Genomic DNA, 19,233 nt, shown 5'->3' with positions numbered 1-19,233 from the left:
CGGAAGGAGGAAGTGTTTGTAGTCACGTGACCGCCGCGTGGAGCGCATCGTAGGAGGCGCCAGGGACGGACGAAGAAGACGTCAGACAGGTAAGCTTGATCCCCCCGCCCACCCCGCACAGGTTTACTGGGAGATATCCGGATAGCAACTATCCAGGGTTCTCCCAAATCCGGATTTGAGCAGCCCTACAGCTCACTTCTCGTGCACTCATGCATGCGCAGTGCAGAGCGGCCCGTCTTCAAGAGCACCCGGGCTCCAGGAGATCGCCGAAGCCTCCCACAGAAGCGGAAGAGCGTAGTCGCCGACACACACTGCTAACGGGGAATCCAGCGGTGGAACGCGGGCACCATAGGAGGAACAGGTAGGCTCTATAGGACCCAGAGCCTGCCCTCTCCTTAGGTATGTTGTTTTTTTTTTTAAACTCTCTTCAGACTCACTTTTACCCTATGTCTGCTTCCATGAAAGCAGGAAGTAGACACACTGCAGATGCATTGCAGGATTTGTTTCAGCTGTAACAAATAAATGTTTTTTTCTTTACAGGTTATTATGCTGTTGCTTATCTTTTACAGTGGAAAGGAAGTTCTGCGTTCAGGTCTGCTTAAATAAGAAGATCAGCCTGTGGCTCTGGGAGTCTCTGCTGCTGCAAATAGCTGGGAAAGGGGGTTCTTAACCACTTGAGGACCCAGCCTTTACCCCCCCTTAAGGACCAGCGTTGAATTCTGTGATCTGTGCTGGGTGGGCTCTACAGCCCCCAGCACAGATCAAACACCAGGCAGAGAGATCAGATCACCCCCCTTTTTTCCCCACTAGGAGGATGATGTGCTGGGGGGGTCCGATCTCTCCTGCCTGCGTGTGGCTGGCGGGGGGGGGGCACCTCAAAGCCCCCCTCCGCGGCGAAATTCCGCTTCCCCCTCTCCTACCTGGCCCCCTGGTGATCGGGGCTGCACAGGACGCTATCCATCCTGTGCAGCCTGTGACAGGACGTCCCCTGTCACATGGCGGCGATCCCCGGCCGCTGATTGGCCGGGGATCGCCGATCTGCCTTACGGTGCTGCTGCGTAGCAGCGCCGTACAATGTAAACAAAGCGGATTATTTCCGCTTGTGTTTACATTTAGCCTGCGAGCCGCAATTAATTAGCCTGCAGCCGGCGACGCAGAACTGCGTCGCTGGTCCTGCAGCTGCCACTCTGCCGAAGCGCGGTATGAGTGGGCAGTCGGCAAGTGGTTAAACAGGTGCTTTAAAGGTGAATTAATCTCAATTTATGATGTTTGGGAAAACATTTGTGCCCTGGATAAGGCTTAAAGTGGACCTGAACTCTTACACAGGACAGAAGGAAAACAGAGAGAAATACACCCTGTATGTATTTAGAGAGTTTAGCCTGTCTAATTCCCCCTCATCTGTGACTAATCACAAGTTGTAATTTGATCTCTCCCATGTCACCTGACTGCCACGGCAGATAAGCTCATATGAAAGCACAGGATGCTAATAATATGTCTGTTTCCATGAAAGCTGGAAATACAAATCCTGCAATAAATCGGCACTGTTTCTATCAGCTGTAACAAAGCTGTTTGTCTTTAAAGAATATTATGCAGTTGCTTATCTTTTAGAGCAGAGAGGAAGTTCTGACTCATGTCCGCTATAAACATCAAGCCAATATGGTATTTTGTGGACACCGGTCACATTAAACATTCCTGCCGCTAATCCCTCTATTGGGTGAAGTGAGTCCACAACACATTTACAATGTAAACAGCCAGAGTAGTTCTCAATAGAAGAACTAAATGCACTTGGCTGCTGCTCCTTCACTATGCCTGACAACTGATGTTTGTGCAGAGAAAGTCACAATTGATTCTTACAGAGCAAACAAACAGCTGACACATGCTGCAGGTCTCATAAGACCAGTTCAACGGCCGGCCACCAGAGGTTACACAACGATCGCTGGCATCACTTTACAGGCGCCGCAGACCAGGGAGAGCATGCAGGCTGCAGGAAATGATTGGGCTTCACAGGCATCTAATGCTGGGTACACACGTTGCGATGACCCGCTCAATTTGCGGGATCGATTCGATTATTTCCAACATGTTCGATCGAGCCGTCGATTTTGCATACTTAATATGCAAAATCGACGGCTGTATCCATCGAAACACGATCGAACATGTTGGAAATAATCGAATCGATCCCGTCGATCCCGCAAGTCGAGCGGGAAATCGCAACGTGTGTACCCAGCATAAGTAACCTGCAATAAACATCTGAACTGCAAGCTCAATCTGGCTCAGCTACTACAAGAGCATCATCCTCCCCCATCTACTCCTAAAGCCTGGTACAAACCTTCAATTCTGATTGACAAATAGCTGACCAATTTTACCAGTATGTACTATCAGTGGCGTAACAATAGACCCTGCAAGGTATGCAGCCACAGGGGGGCCCAGAAGCTGCAGGGGGCCCTATGTGGGGAGACGTTTCTTTTCCCTGTCTTGACAGGCTGACAACTAAGGGCACGGGAGAAAAAAAAACTTTCTGCTCTTTGCACAAGTGTTCTAGTGACTGCATCTGCTCAGGCACTGATAAGGAATCATACAAAGTTTTGTAGACAAAGATTTGTAGACAGTCCCTATTCAGTGCGCAGCAGTGTCTTGTGTACAATGCCCAACCCCCAGCCTCTCCAACCCCCTCCCCAAGTGCTGTGCACTGTAGTGATGCTGGAGAAGTCTGCAGAGCCAGTTCTGCTCCACCAGAGATGGACAGAGTGTGTGTAATAAGCTGAGGCTGGGCGCGCACTCGTCTGACGGTTTTCTGTATGCGCTTTCTGCACACCATGTGTGTCTGTACGAATGAAAACATGCATGTTTTATCACTGAAGTAATGTAATTGATAGAGGAAATGCCCGCAGTGCTTCACTGCTGTCTGTTTTTATTCTGCATGGGGAAAACACATTCAAGTGTGTACTGGCCAATTGTATAACATTGGTTCTCAGTTTATTTGTGCAGAAAAAGTTACGCAGGGGGGCCCAGTGATTTCTAGTTACGCCCGTGTACTATGACAGCTTACCTGCACAATCTGTTTATAGCATTCAAAATATGTTGGCCCTCCTACTACCTGGTGGTAAAATTGGCCAATCATGACTGAAGGTGTGTACAAGACTTTAAAGGACATCTAAAGTGGGAGGAATATGGAGGATGTCATATTTATTTCCTTTTAAACAATACCAGTTGCCTGGCTATCCTGCTAATCCTCTGCCTCTAATACTTTTAGCCATAGCCCCTGAACAAGCATACAGCAGATTAGGTGTTTGTGACATTATTGTCAGATCTGACTATATTAGCTGCATGCTTGTTTCTGGTGTGATTCAGACACTACTGCAGCCAAATAGATCAGCAGGGCTAATGATACAATTTCCGAAACGAACGCTTATGAACGATTCTTCGTATGAACGATCGAAAATGATTGTTTTGGGACCACTAATGGACAAAAATCTCTTATACAATACGATCACATATCCAATTTCTATTGGCCAATGAATGGCCACTTTTTGGACTGTGTACTCTGCAAAGTGCAGATGTTAGCGCTATATAAATATATAACAGTAATATTGTAGAGCATTAGGCCATGACTATGGTAGGGATTAGACTGAGTTCCCCTACGGGGCGGTCATTGACAAGAGTATGAGTATGTAAAAGGCTGCAGAAGATGTCAGTAGAATATAAATACGTACTCGTATATTCTGGCGTATAAGACGACTGGGCGTATAAGACGACCCCTAAACTTTTTCAGTTAAAATATAGAGTTTGGGATATACTCGTCGTATAAGACTACCCCTCTTCCAACGTACACAAAATTAAAATAAAAAAAAATCATATACTGGTGCTGTACTGTATGTGGTACCCCGTATATAACAGTGTATAGTCAATTGACTATTTAGATTGGTCAGCTCTCCCTGTTTATCAGAGCGGTATCGAAGAACAGATCGCGCTGTGCCCATAAAATACGACTCTTTCACCCTTCTGGCCCACCCTTGTATCCTAATTACCTCCCTCACTGCCTCTCAGATCTCACATGTGCGTCTGCGCCGCTTCACTACAGTCCTCAGCAGCGTGATCTGAGAGACGGTAACAAGATAGGGCATATCACCCAGCATCGATGATACCCGGCGTATAAGACGACCCCCAACTTTTCAGAAGATTTTCAAGGGTTAAAAAGTAGTCTTATTCACAGGAATGTACAGTACATATATAAATATGGTAGGACATTAGACTATGACTATGGTAAGGATGAGATTATGAGCTCCTCTGTGATAGTGACATGACTATGTACTCTGTAAAGTGCTGCAGAAGATGTCAGTGCTATATAAATACATAATAATATTATGGTAGGACATAAGACTATGAGTATGCCAGGGAATAGACTGTGAGCTCCACTGAGGACAGTCAGTAACATGACTATGTACTCTGTAAAGTGCTGTAGAAGATGTCAGTGCTATATAAATACATAATAATATTATGGTAGGACATAAGACTATGAGTATGCCAGGGAATAGACTGTGAGCTCCACTGAGGACAGTCAGTAACATGACTATGTACTCTGTAAAGCAGGGCTGTGGAGTCGGAGTCGTGGAGTCGGAGTCGTGGAGTCGGGCAATTTTGGGTGCCTGGAGTCGGAGTCGGAGAAAAATGCCAGGGCTGTGGAGTCGGAGTCGGAGTCGTGGAGTCGGAGTCGGGCAATTTTGGGTGCCTGGAGTCGGAGTCGGAGTCGGGGAAAAATGCACCGACTCCGACTCCTAATGAATTTGTAACTGTAATTAAAATAGAAAATATGATAAAATGTTCTATTTCTCAGATAATAGTCATTAAAAATAATGTATATATACAGTAATAGCTGTGCTTAGTCCACAAAAATGAAATAAACCAATCAAAATTAGTTACTTGTGCTGCTTCAATAAAGCAGTCCCCGTATTTTTAAGGTCAGATATACATATCTGATTGTGACTGTATATATGATGCGTACACAGGAATCTCTTATATATACTAAATAACATCTATGCTGTAAGAATAAAGCCTGATGTGTAGCTGTGTCACTAATAAAGATGGTCAATGAGATGGAAATAATTCTGCACTGATGCTGATTTATGCAAATGTATGCACTCCCTTTGCTGATGAAATCAAATAATTTGATATGTAAAATTTGGTTTGGTGACTACAAATTAAAGGGTACCTGAGACGGATGAAAAGTAAAGTTTTATACATACCTGGGGCTTCCTCCAGCCCCCTTCAGGCTAATCAGTCCCTCGCTGTCCTCCACCACCCGGATCTTCTGCTATGAGTCCTGGTAATTCAGCCAGTCAGCGCAGTCCGGCCGCATGCCACTCCCCCAGCCAGGAACATTCTGCACCTGCGCAATAGTGCTGCACAGGTGTAGTATGCTCCTAGCGGTGGAGTGTGTTCATGCGCACTACGCCAGACTGGCTCAAGTACCTGGACTCATAGCAGAAGATCCAGGTGGTGGAGGAGGACAACGAGGGACTGATTATCCTGAAGGCGGCTGGAGGAAGCCCCAGGTATGTATAAAACTTTAATTTCATCTGTCTCAGGTTTACTTTGTTACACAGTAGTACTATACTCTACATATGCACTCCTCACAGAGCTGCAGGGAATCCACTGAGAATGCTGTGCACATTGAACACAGAGCTGTTGTCTGTTTACAATCTCCTCATTCCCCTGCAGAGTACCTGCACATCATTCTTACATGTACCCACACTTACATTGCCTAGGGCCTGATAGATGTTCTTTGTTCCGGTTTGTACCTTTTACAAGTACTATTACTAAGGACTAGTTTTAGTCTAAAGGGAATAAATATAGTAGTCTACATATCCTTCTCACTTCAGTTGTCTTGTAAAATTCCTAAGCGTGGCAGTTAAGAGACGAATTTCATGTTCCATACTTTTAATCAACAAAATTGTAATATGCAAATTAGAGGAGTCGGAGTCGTGGAGTCGGAGTCGGAGTAGGTGGAATCCTAAACTGAGGAGTCGGAGTCGGTGGATTTTTGGACCGACTCCACAGCCCTGAAAAATGCACCGACTCCGACTCCTAATGAATTTGTAACTGTAATTAAAATAGAAAATATGATAAAATGTTCTATTTCTCAGATAATAGTCATTAAAAATAATGTATATATACAGTAATAGCTGTGCTTAGTCCACAAAAATGAAACAAACCAATCAAAATTAGTTACTTGTGCTGCTTCAATAAAGCAGTCCCCGTATTTTTAAGGTCAGATATACATATCTGATTGTGACTGTATATATGATGCGTACACAGGAATCTCTTATATATACTAAATAACATCTATGCTGTAAGAATAAAGCCTGATGTGTAGCTGTGTCACTAATAGAGATGGTCAATGAGATGGAAATAATTCTGCACTGATGCTGATTTATGCAAATGTATGCACTCCCTTTGCTGATGAAATCAAATAATTTGATATGTAAAATTTGGTTTGGTGACTACAAATTAAAGGGTACCTGAGACGGATGAAAAGTAAAGTTTTATACATACCTGGGGCTTCCTCCAGCCCCCTTCAGGCTAATCAGTCCCTCGCTGTCCTCCACCACCCGGATCTTCTGCTATGAGTCCTGGTAATTCAGCCAGTCAGCGCAGTCCGGCCGCATGCCACTCCCCCAGCCAGGAACATTCTGCACCTGCGCAATAGTGCTGCACAGGTGTAGTATGCTCCTAGCGGTGGAGTGTGTTCATGCGCACTACGCCAGACTGGCTCAAGTACCTGGACTCATAGCAGAAGATCCAGGTGGTGGAGGAGGACAACGAGGGACTGATTATCCTGAAGGCGGCTGGAGGAAGCCCCAGGTATGTATAAAACTTTAATTTCATCTGTCTCAGGTTTACTTTGTTACACAGTAGTACTATACTCTACATATGCACTCCTCACAGAGCTGCAGGGAATCCACTGAGAATGCTGTGCACATTGAACACAGAGCTGTTGTCTGTTTACAATCTCCTCATTCCCCTGCAGAGTACCTGCACATCATTCTTACATGTACCCACACTTACATTGCCTAGGGCCTGATAGATGTTCTTTGTTCCGGTTTGTACCTTTTACAAGTACTATTACTAAGGACTAGTTTTAGTCTAAAGGGAATAAATATAGTAGTCTACATATCCTTCTCACTTCAGTTGTCTTGTAAAATTCCTAAGCGTGGCAGTTAAGAGACGAATTTCATGTTCCATACTTTTAATCAACAAAATTGTAATATGCAAATTAGAGGAGTCGGAGTCGTGGAGTCGGAGTCGGAGTCGGAGTAGGTGGAATCCTAAACTGAGGAGTCGGAGTCGGAGTCGGTGGATTTTTGGACCGACTCCACAGCCCTGCTGTAAAGTGCTGTAGAAGATGTCAGTGCTATATAAATACATAATAATAATATGGACAGACATTAGACTATGACTATGGTAGGGATTAGAATGTGAGCTCCTCTGAGGACTGTCAGTGACATGATTATGTACTCTGTAAAGTGCTGAAAGGCCAGATGTCTCGTCAATACACCGTGCCGCCTCCATAAAAACATTAAAGTTATCAGATAAATGGAGTCAAATTTTCCTGCTTAACCGGTAGTGACCACAATGCAATAATGTGCTCCAAATCACTGTGATTAGAAACAGGAGCTTTGCATACTACTAACCGCTCTGGAATGGGCAGACAACACAATGTGACATATTTACAGCACAGGTGAAACTCTTATGCCTTCACTGTATCTACTTCATTTCATATTTCCTCAAAGACTCCTCAGGACCTCCCCACATTGGAATTGTAGGCAACACTTGATTGAATATACAAATATAACTAAATAACTTAATAACATAATATGTAAATAAACACACCTTGACACCCCAGGCTGGAGGTTAAAGGCCGTGGCCATCTTTATTGGATACTTTTTGCTAACTAGTTGAGGTCCAAATAAATTCAATAAAAGATAACTTTATTAAATGAACATAAAAACCACTCATTATATGGTCCACCATTACGGTTCGAACCAACTGAAACCGAAATAACTCCGGAAGGACCCCAACTGCAATCCTCATCCACGCCTTCAACGTGATGTTTCACCAATAAAGACTTGACCACGACGAAGTCTATTATATCTTCAGGGAGTGGCGGGAGGGGAGCTTGCCCAGACCGCTCAGGAACAAAGGCAGCTAACCTGCCTACGGACCTGTCTTAAATACACTCAACTTAGCTGCCATTGGTTGTTGCAACAATGTATAACCCCAGCAACACCTGGCAGATTTCTCCACACACCTGTAGCGACCAATCAGTGCCCGGGTCAGAACACCACCTCTATGCAGAATCCATCAGCCAATCAGATTCCCTGCTACCTCACAGAGGAAAAAACACATAGCCCCCTAAACTTATGTCCCAGGTTGCCACAATTCCATGTAGGGCCTATTATTATTCATAACGGCCCTTTTCATTCTTCCCCCTTCACACAGTCAGCATTGTCCCCTAAGCCCTACGTACACTTATTGGACTTTCTCAACCAAAAGAAGTACTGGGTATTTGTGATTGGGTGACAGTCGACTTTGCATGCAAGTTTTTGTGATATCAGCCATCTCCTGTTCAGCAGTGCACTAGTTGAGCTGCAGGTCTATACAGTAACAGGGAGGTAAACAATCACCTGATACAATCACTTCATGTATCTTCCCCAAATTTGTTTTGTACTACGTGCAGCACTACGGAAGATGCTGGCGCTATATACGGTAAATAATAACAGTGTATGCACATGTAGCTTTAGAAGTGTGCGCACATAACTTCAATAGCACATATAGAGGTTGATGCATTAACCCCTGGTAATATTGCTATGCGCAACGAGCACAGGGAATAGTACCGTTACTACAGCCAGTAGTGTACCTCGTGTTGCGCAATAAGCACAACCGCCGGTACCTGATTATCGGGAGCGTTGCTACGGTAATGTGCGTTACATCACTTCTGTAATGTGCATTACTATAGAAACGCTTGAGGATCTGTAACGTCAAAAGATCCCCTGGGGGGTACTCACCTCGGGTGGGGGAAGCCTCCGGATCCTAATGAGGCTTTCCACGCCGTCCTGTGTCCCACGGGGGTCTCGCTGCAGCCCTCCGTGCAGCGGTGACGTCAATATTTACCTTCCCGGCTCCTGCGCAGGCGCTCTGACGGCTGTCGGCTCCGAACTACACGGAAATACCCGATCGCCGTCGGGTCTGCTCTACTGTGCAGGCGCAAGTTTCCGGCGCCAGCGCAGTAGAGCGGACCCGACTGAGATCGGGTATTTCCGTGTAGTTCGGAGCGGAAAGCAGCCACAGCGCCCCCGCTGGAGCCTGCAAAGGTAAATATTGAAGCTACAGTCGGCTCTGTCGCCGGCTGTTCAGAGGGCTGCAGCGAGACCCCCGTGGGACAGAGGACGGCGTGGGAAGCCTCATTAGGATCCGGAGGCTTCCCCCACCCGAGGTGAGTACCCCCCAGGGGATCTTTTTCATGTTACAGAGTCTCTTTAATCTTAATCCATGAAGTAATGCGTGTTACCGTAGCAATGCTGGCGTTTGTCATGGCAGTTAATGCTTCAACCCTTCTGTCCAATGATCTCAAGCCTGGAAGGTGGTTACTTAAAGGAACAATATTGCGAAAATCGTCTAATTGCAAATACATGTAAACATATACAAATAAGACGTACATTTCTTCCAGTGTAAAATGAGCCATAATTTACTTTTCCCCCATGTTGCTGTCACTTACAGTAGGTAGTAGAAATCTGACATTACCGACAGGTTTTCGACTAGCCCATCTCCTCATAGGGGATTCTCAGGGTTTTGTTTATTTTCAAAAGCACTTAGTGAATGGCAGTTGCTCTATCCTAACTGCCAAATAAAGTGTGCAGTGGGCAGGGAAGCTGGCTAGTATATTTGTATAAATCTTTTTTAGGGAATGTCTGTATAAAGAGCCTAGCTGAGAATTCCCCTTGAAGAGATGGACTAGTCTAAAACCTGTTGGTAATGTCAGATTTCTACTGCCTACTGTGAGTGACAGTAACATAGGAGAAAAGTAATTTATGGCTCAATTTACTCTGGAAGAAAAATACTTCTTATTTGTATGTGTTTACATGTATTTTAAGGTTATCTCGATAGTGGTCCTTTAACCATGGAATTGAACAGAAACAATACATAATCATGTAAAGGTGGCCACACACAATACTATTTCTCAAATTTCTTTTTAATAAGAGAAGTACAATAACACATTTTCTGATTGATTGTAACTTTTGAAAAACTGACCAATGTATTTACACACCTGTGTTACATTTCTCCCCAATGATTAAAAAAGAAAATGATAGAAAACTCTGAAAAATTTGCATACAGTATTACTGTCTTTTTCGGAATATAAGACGCACATACTGTAAGTTTAGAGGGCAAAAACCAGGGAAAAATAAATATATACTAAACCTGGTGCGTCCATGTTCCAGGACCGTCTTGTAGATGTTCTCCCCCAATCATTGTCCTCCTGTATCCCCTTCTGTTCCCCTGTGCCCTCCTCCATTCCCCCTGTATGTCCCTGTGTCCTCAGTTGCCCCTGTGCGTCCCCTTCTAGTTCCCTTGTGTGGTCCTGTGGTCTCCCTTTGTCCCTCCTGTGCATCCACCTGTGTGCCTTCCTGTCCGCCTGTGTCCCCCGCTTGTTCCCCTGTGTATTCCCTCCTGTCCACCTGTGTCCCCTCTTGTTCCCCTGTGTATTCCCTCCTGTCCGCCTGTGTCCCCTCTTGTTCCCCTGTGTATTCCCTCCTGTCCGCCTGTGTCCCTGCTTGTTCTCCTGTGTATTCCCTCCTGTCCCCTCTTGTTCTCGGTGTCTCCCGCTCCTGTCCACCTGTATCCCCTCGTCTCCCCTGCTGGTCTCCTTCACTCCTTTTTGTAAAATCAAATCAATTAGCGGAGCACCGGCTCACCTGATCCATGGATTCCGGCGGCGATCAGCAGACCTCTCCTCTCCCACACAGCTTCCCCTAGTGACAGCTTCTGCTGATCACGTCATCAGCAGAAGCCTTGACTAGGGGAAGCCTTGTGGGAGAGGAGAGGTCTGCTGATTGTGGCTGGAATCGCTGGTGAAGTGAGCTGCGCTGCCGCTAATTTATTTTACACACGGGAACAAAGGAGACCAGCGGAGGGCCGGGGGACCACACAGGGGGATAAGGCAGGGCCTGTCTTTGGAATATAAGACGCAGGGACTTTTTTTCTCCATTTTTAGAGAGAAAAGGTGCATTTTATATTCCTAAAAATATGGTGGCTCTAAATTGACAATCTATTCTGCCCCACTCAATCATCTGAAAATGTGTGCAGAAACTTCTGCTACTCCCAATCGAATTTTATTTAAGGCCGGTTTTACACACATTTTTTTTGTGTGTTGCAATGGGAATGCAATACTCCTGCCGCATCCCACAGCAACGCAAACAATTACAAACATATGGCCCTGCGACAGAATGCTCCAACAGGGTCATATGCATAGCAACCCCCACCTCAGTGACATACTTCCTGCTAGGCAGGAAGTACGTCATTGGGATTCCAGTCGGTCCTCGCATGAGCGCCGCATCGTGCTTCGTCATTCACACATAGTGCGTCACCCATAGACTCAGACATAGTCTATGTCCATAGAGATAGGCTCCATAGAAGGAGTATGGTAACTTGCTGCAGCCCTTGCGCTGTAAAAGTCTCCAAAGACTTTCATTACTTTTGTGGCCTTTTGCAGCAAAATAGGTTTCCCAAAAACGCTTTGCCAATGTATCTAAATGGGTCTGAACCCACTACTTGGATTGCGATTAGGGTTAAGAGCTTTCACAGGACATGCAGCATTTTGAGCGTTCAATGCTGTGTATAGAAGATTTGGGGTGAACGTTTTTAAATTTAAATTATTTATTCTTACCAGGTGTCCCGATATCCAGCTTCTGACCTTAGCCCCGCCCCCTAGCAGAAAAGGGCACAGGCGCTTCCCTGATTGGTCCTAGAGAAGCAACTATGATCTCTTCCTCTAGGGGCGGAAGTCAGAAATCCAGACACCTGGTGAGTATAATAAAGTTTATTTGTTAAAAAAAAACTCCTAGTGGGTTCCAGGCTGAGCTACACTACAAGCACTTTTCTGAGCGCTTGTGATTGATTAGAGCAGGCATGGGCAAACTCAGCGGCCCTCCAGCTGTTACGGAACTACAAGTCCCACAATGCATTTGCCTTTATGAGTCATGACTGTGGCTGTCAGACTCCTGCAATGCATCGTGGGATTTGTAGTTCCTTAACAGCTGGAGGGCCAAGTTTGCCCATGCCTGGATTAGAGCTTTCTGAGCGCTTTTTAAAAATCACTCCCATTCACTTTCATTAAAATCGCGGTAAAAATTCAGGGCTGTGGAGTCGGTCCAAAAATCCACCGACTCCGACTCCTTGACTCCGACTCCTCTAATTTGCATATTACAATTTTGTTGATAAACAGCATGTAACGTGAAATTCGTCTCTTAACTGCCAACGCTTAGGAATTTTACAAGACAACTGAAGTGAGAAGGATATGTAGACTACTATATTTATTCCCTTTAGACTAAAACTAGTCCTTGGTAAGAGTACTTGTAAAAGGTACAGACCGGAACAAAGAACATCTATCAGGCCCTAGGCAATGTAACTGTGGGTACATGTAAGAGTGATGTGCAGGTACTCTGCAGGAGAATGAGGAGATTCTTCCTCTATTACACATTCTTCATGCACAATCTGAACCAGGTTTATGGGTGATAGACAACACCTCTGTGTTCAATGTGCACAACATTCTCAGTGGATTCCCTGAAGCTCTGTGGGGAGCGCATATGTAGAGTATAGTACTACTGTGTAACAAAGTAAATCTGAGACAGATGAAATTAAAGTTTTATACATACATGGGGCTTCCTCCAGCCCCCTTCAGGCTAATCAGTCCCTCGCTGTCCTCCTTCGCCACCTGGATCTTCTGCTATGAGTCCAGGTACTTGAGCCAGTCGGGCGTAGTGCGCATGCACACACTCCACCGCCGGGAGCGTACTACACCTGCGCAGCACTATTACGCAGGTGCAGAATGCTCCTGGCTGTAGGAGTGGCACGTGGCCGGACTGCGCTGACTGGCTGAATTACCAGGACTCATAGCAGAAGATTCAGGTGGCGGAGGATAGCGAGGGACTGATTGGCCTGAAGGGGGCTGGAGGAAGCCCCAGGTATGTATAAAACTTTACTTTTCATCCGTCTCAGGTACCATTTAATTTGTAGTCACCAAACCAAATTTTAACAACATATCAAATTATTGGATTTCATGAGCAAAGAGTGCATACATTTTCATAAATCAGAATCAACGCAGAATTATTTACATCTCATTGACCATCTCTATTAGTGACACAGCTACACATCAGGCTTTATACTTACAGAATACATGTTATATAAGAGATTCCTTTGTACACATATATACAGTCACAATCAGATGTGTATATCTGACTTTAAAAATACGGGGACTGCTTTATTGAAGCAGCACAAGTAACTAATTTTGATTGGTTTATTTCATTTTTGTGGACTAAGCACAGCTATTACTGTATATATACATTATTTTTAATGACTATTATGTGAGAAATAGAACATTTTATCATATTTTCTATTTTAATTACAGTTACAATATCATTAGGAGTCGGAGTCGGTGCATTTTTTCCCGACTCCAACTCCAGGCACCCAAAATTGCTCCGACTCCACAGCCCTGTAAAAATTGCGTAAAAATCTGCGCTTTTTTTCACGTTCGCAGTTATTTTTACCGCGATTTTAATAAAAGTGAATGGCTGTGATTTTCTAAAAAGCGCTCAGAAAGTGCTAATCAATCACAAAGCGCTCAGAAAAGCGCTTATAGTGTGGCTGAGCCCTGAGTGCGTGTAGTAGGTGTCTCCAGACCTCCTGATGTATTGCAATAAGCAATTTCTTTCAGTCAGAACCCAACCATCCTGTTGTTTTTCAGCGTGACTGATATCATAAAAGTTTTATTGAACAATCAGTTTGTCTGTCGAATCACAGTTCTCACAGTTCTGACTCATTCTAAAGGAATGATTTGGTTAATTTACAGTATAAAAAGACTATTAAAGCTAAAACAGGGATTTTTTTTATATAAAAGGTAAACATAAAATATTTGATTGTTATTCAGTGCTCAATGTAATAGTACTTTTAGGAGTTCTCTGTTAACGCCGATATTTTCAAAGGAGGAGATACAATTTAACGTCTTACTTTCACAAGCTAACATGGACAGTTTTTTTGTGATCCTTTGTCAGACCACTTAAGCTGGCCACTAACGGTCCGATTTCAAGCGAAAAATCGTTTCGAGCAATCAGAAATTCTAATCAGATTGGTTGTAAATAATCTCTGTTGATAGGCACAATCGATTACAAACAGTTATAAAAAATAGTCGTCCGATAGGATTTTGGTCAAACCAAAATTTGGATTTTCTTGTTGGTTGAGATAGATATGAAGCAAAGATTGGTTCGATGATGGTGTAGCGAACAATTTTTCTTCCGATCAGAATTATCTAATCGCTCGAACGATTTTTCGCTAGAAATTGGATCGTTAGTGGCCACCTTTAGTCTAATCATTTTCCTTACGGCTGATCTGGCTTCAATAAAGGTGTCATAGCTGTGATATTGGGAGAAACGAATAATGGCGCCTATTAAAAAGGGCTCCCCATTCACATCAATGCAAATATTTTCTCTATTGGCGCCAAGTGTCTCAAAAGCTCACTGCGTAAATATAAAACAACTATATCGCTTGTTATCTTTACCTTTCATTTCCAACTTTATTGATTACAATAACCCATTATTTAACAAAAAATTGTTTCTAAAACTGTTCCCTGTACTTTATCAGAAAAAAACGATCACATTTCAACTTTTTGCAGCACAACGAGCAGCATCCTGTTATAATTTATTGTTTTTAAAAAAACTCACTTAAACTTACGGTATATATAAATACATGTTTATGTTTTTACTCCTCAATTGTCAGTCTTTTAAATTCTATTCTACATAAAACCACAAAGAATCTTATAGTAATTTATATTACACAAACAAAACGGGGTTAGCCACCGGTAGGGAGGGGGGGGGTGTTTAAGGTTAAGCACCACCGGGAGAGTTAAAGTGAACCTTAACCAAGAGGAAAAAAAGTTTTACTTACCTGGGGCTTCCACTAGCCCTGCGCTGTCTCTGAACGATCCTCCGGTCCCCAGCAGCCAGCTAGTTTCATTTTAGGCGACTGGCCAGTGCACCTGTGTGTCCATGGCCGCGCGCGACACTCGATCGCGCTCCTGTCACCATGGATTGCGCAGGACACGCGGCCAGGTCCACCTAAAATGAAACTAGCTAGCTGCTGGGGACCGGAGGATCGTTCAGAGACAGCGCAGGGCTAGTTTAAGGTTAGGCACCACTGGGGGGGGGGGGGCTAGTTTAAGGTTAGGCACCACTGGGGGGGTTAAGGTTAGGCACCATCATGCAATTTACTGTCAAATCGATGGGTCGAAATTTCTGGCAGGTTCGATCTGATTTCTGGTAATTTTTCTGATTGATTTCATGTATAAGTGATTGGAAAATCGATCAGAACAACGTTCAGAAATCAGATTGAACCTTTCGGAAATTATTGATTTGACACATCAATCTGACGGGAAATTGCATGGTGTGTACCATGCATAAAATTAGGCACCACCAGGGGGGATGTTAGGCTGGCACCACTGGGTGTGTGTGTGCGTGTGTGTAGGTGTGTGTGTGTGTTTCTGTGTGCGTGTGTGTGTGTGTGTGTGTGTGTGTGTGTGTGTGTGTTTCTGTGTGCATGTGTGTACATGTGCGTTTCTGTGTGTACGTGTGTGTGTGTGTTTCTACGTGTCTGTGTGTTTCTGTGTGTGTACGTGTGTGTGTGTGTGTGTGTGTGTGTGTGCGCGTGTGTGTTTCTGAGTGTGCGCGTGTGTGTTTCTGAGTGTACGCGTGTGTGTGTGTGTGTGTGTGTGTGTACTGGGGAGGGTTCTTTTGAGACTAGGGAGAGGTTAGCTCATAGTAAAATATCAGTAAATATTACCGGTATTTTACTACATGGATGAAGTAGTACAATATCGATAAATAAACTAATATTTTATCAACTGACCTGGTGTCCCTTTTACTAGACGTAAAAACAGGAAAACATGATTAATTGGGGACAGCGGCGGAGGAGCAGTGGTAAGTCGACAGCAATTTGTTGATCTTCCACCACATTGCACTGCATTAATAATCCGATGACCTCATTAAAGTGTCCATTAACTATGCAATCCTGAACCTGATCAATCGTTTACGATCGCCGCAATGATTGATCGGAATCAATTGGTCATGCTCATGAACAGCAGAATTTCCACAAACCATCAAAATCTGATCACATTAGAGGAATCAATACATTTTTTTAATAAATCCCATCGATCTGATTGGTTAGCAGGACGATCGATCGGCCACAGGTTTGTATCGTTAAATGCCTCCCAGAATGCACAACAGAGGGCAGCGCCCCCAATGGACCACAGCAGAACAGCTTCCAGGTGTACTGATGTGGATTGCCCGACAGGCAAAGCAATTCAGGTAAAATATGTAGCTTTATGGTGCATTTTTTACAAGACATTCATGTGGATATTGCTATTTCGCCATTGTACATGTCATTTTTACTAATTTAAAAGCAAGAAGTTTTGAATCAGGATGATACCATTTATTGGCTAACTTAGAGATGGATAAACAGTGAGCTTTCGACTTATAAAAAGCCTTCGTCGGACTGGTTCCTGACCAGAACTGAAAAACACAGCTTATATACACTGACATACAGAGGAGAAACATTCTTTAGCAAACATAAATGTAATTAGATGCCTTAACTGTTACTGAGGAGGCTTTCCCAGGCATCCTATCTAAACTGATAAGATCAATAGAATCCTCAACATGACATAAAGCAGACTCTGGTGATGAAGAGACATCGTAAATTCCGAATTCAAATGGTAACTGGCCTGGTTACATGCACCATTAATTCTAAGCTTAAGAGAATTGTGGCATTTAAAGCCAGCACCTGAAAGCAAATAAAATGAATAGTGACAGTGAATTCCATCTTACACAGCATATGGCACAAAAATGAATGAAAAGATAGAAAAATTAAAATTAAAAGAACTGTGGCATTTAAAACCCATCGTACCAGCACAAGAAGTTGGAGTCCTTGTTTAAACCATCTTGTACAGTTTTGAACCAATGTATAAACTTAGTTTCTTGTGTTAGTCTCATCTCTAAGTTAGCCAATAAATGGTATCATCCTGATTCAAAACTTCTTGCTTTTACTCATGGCTAACACGGTACAACACTTTACTGCTTTTACTAATTTAAATTAAGGGCTTTTGACTCATGCTATTTAACCCTTTATTTTATTACTACAAATTTGTAAAGCCCAACCATGTCCTTACAAGATATAAGACTATCTGCGAGTAATTCCAGATAGGAGACAAGCAAGGATTGCCCTAGGAAGTTTAGAGGGGTTTTGCTCACCGGTAGACATCACTCATAGGCAGCAAGGTGGAGTAGTGGTTAGGGCCTGAGCCCACTAACGCAGTTGTGTCCGCTTTTCAGCATCTGTAACATTGATGTGTAACTGAAAAGCGGACACAACTGCGTCAGTGGGCTCAGGCCCTAAGTGCTCTCGCCTTGCAGCGCTGGGTCCCGGGTCGGAATCCCAGCCAGGGCACAATCTGTATGAAGTTTGTATGATCTCCCCATGTCTGTGTGGGTTTCCTCTGGGCATTTTGGTTTCCCCCACATCCCAAAAACATAGATAAATTATTTGGCTTCCCCCTAAAATTTTCCTAACTGTACAGTGGCGTAGCTAAGGAGCTGTGGGCCCCGGTGCAAGTTTTACATGACACCCCCCCCCCCCCCCCCCCCAATTGATTTGGCGCACCAAAACCTGCCAAAGACAACCACAGAGTCAGAGTTGCAAGAAGGAGATGGGGAACAGTGTTTTAAGGATTACTACTATTCAAAGCATCTATAAAAGTGATTATTACCAGCACAGGACCAACAGAGAGCTAATACTGTGATGAAGGGTGGACCCTTCGGGGCCCCTCTGGCCCAAGGGCCCCGATGCGGTCGCTACCTCTGCACCCCCTATTGCTACGCCCCTGCTACTGTACCATACATACACTACTCAATACATACAATAGACACATAACTAGGGTAGACTGTGAGCCCCTCTGAGGGACAGTTATGTGACTAGACAATATCCTCTGTACAGCGCTGTGGAAGATGTCGGCGCTATATAAATACTAAATAATAATAATCACTTACCCCAGTGCAGCTGACCTGCTGCACATCCTCTGGGAGGGTCCTGAGTGGCAGGCTGCCCTGGGAGAGTCCATAGAGAGTCCCCAGTGCCAGGCACAGCAGAGGGAGTGCCAACTGTGCCATGGTCACCTCAGCTGCCAGTACAGGTCACCCTATGGAGGAGGGTAGAACAATCCCCAAAGCAGGTTTCAGTTTCTCCCTGTAGGCTGAGGTGACAGCGCTGCAACCACGAGAAAAGTTGTAAGTAAAGTTGTGAAAGTCAGGGAAAAGTTTGTAGCGGAGGCGGGAGGGGACAGCGCTGTCCCCCTGGGTGGGAGGAGGGGGGCTGCCTGTCACTCCTGATAGATCCAATGGAGTCCCCGGTACCGGCAGGGGGGGTGTCAGGTGCTGCTGGGCTGCTGGCTGTCCTTCCCGATCCACTGGCACAGGCAGACTAGTGGAGGTGATCAGTTCCCGGTTCCTGCGTGGGTGACCCGTGTGTGAATTTGAAAGTCCACACCCAGCTGGGAGGAGATCCACCTCCCGCTACCAGGACAGCATAACTCTCGCCTCGCTGATACTCTCAGATTCCTGTCACACTACTCAGCATTCTCTGGCTGGGATATCATCATTAGTCTGGGGCTCCACATCAATCATCTCTCATCTGAGACCCCCAGAGTCAGGCTGGCCATAGATGTATCAATTTTTATAGTCCATTCAATAACTTTGCATGAATTATTACCAACTGATCCATTTTAAAGTGGACCTGAACTCTTGCACAGAACAGCAGGAAAACACAGAGAAATGCACCCTGTATGTATTTAGAGTGACTAGCCTGTCTAATTCCCCCTCATCTGTAATTATTAATCACCAGTGAAATTTAATCTCTCAGCTGTGT

The 19,233-nt window shown here is 44.5% G+C and overlaps 1 protein-coding gene across 4 annotated transcripts in view; it reads right to left on the bottom strand.

Moving 5' to 3' along the window:
- IL17RC (interleukin 17 receptor C) overlaps window positions 1-18,818 on the bottom strand; it is a 141,971-nt gene extending 123,153 nt beyond the window's left edge. For 3 of the 4 annotated variants that reach the window (XM_068251499.1, XM_068251500.1, XM_068251501.1), the window contains exon 1: window positions 18,360-18,818. In XM_068251499.1, the coding sequence (XP_068107600.1) occupies window positions 18,360-18,479 (120 nt within the window). In that variant the 5' untranslated portion in view covers window positions 18,480-18,818. Of the gene's footprint in view, window positions 1-9,772; window positions 9,851-18,359 lie in introns of those variants that run through there. The other variant, XM_068251502.1, reaches the window with a different exon arrangement.
- Between the last annotated feature and the right edge of the window lie 415 nt (window positions 18,819-19,233).

The sequence above is a fragment of the Hyperolius riggenbachi genome, chromosome 9 (assembly GCF_040937935.1).
Source record: "Hyperolius riggenbachi isolate aHypRig1 chromosome 9, aHypRig1.pri, whole genome shotgun sequence".
Taxonomy (NCBI): Eukaryota; Metazoa; Chordata; class Amphibia; order Anura; family Hyperoliidae; genus Hyperolius; species Hyperolius riggenbachi.
The sequence above is the reverse complement of the archived record's forward strand: the minus strand, read 5'-3'. Positions and strand labels throughout refer to the sequence as shown.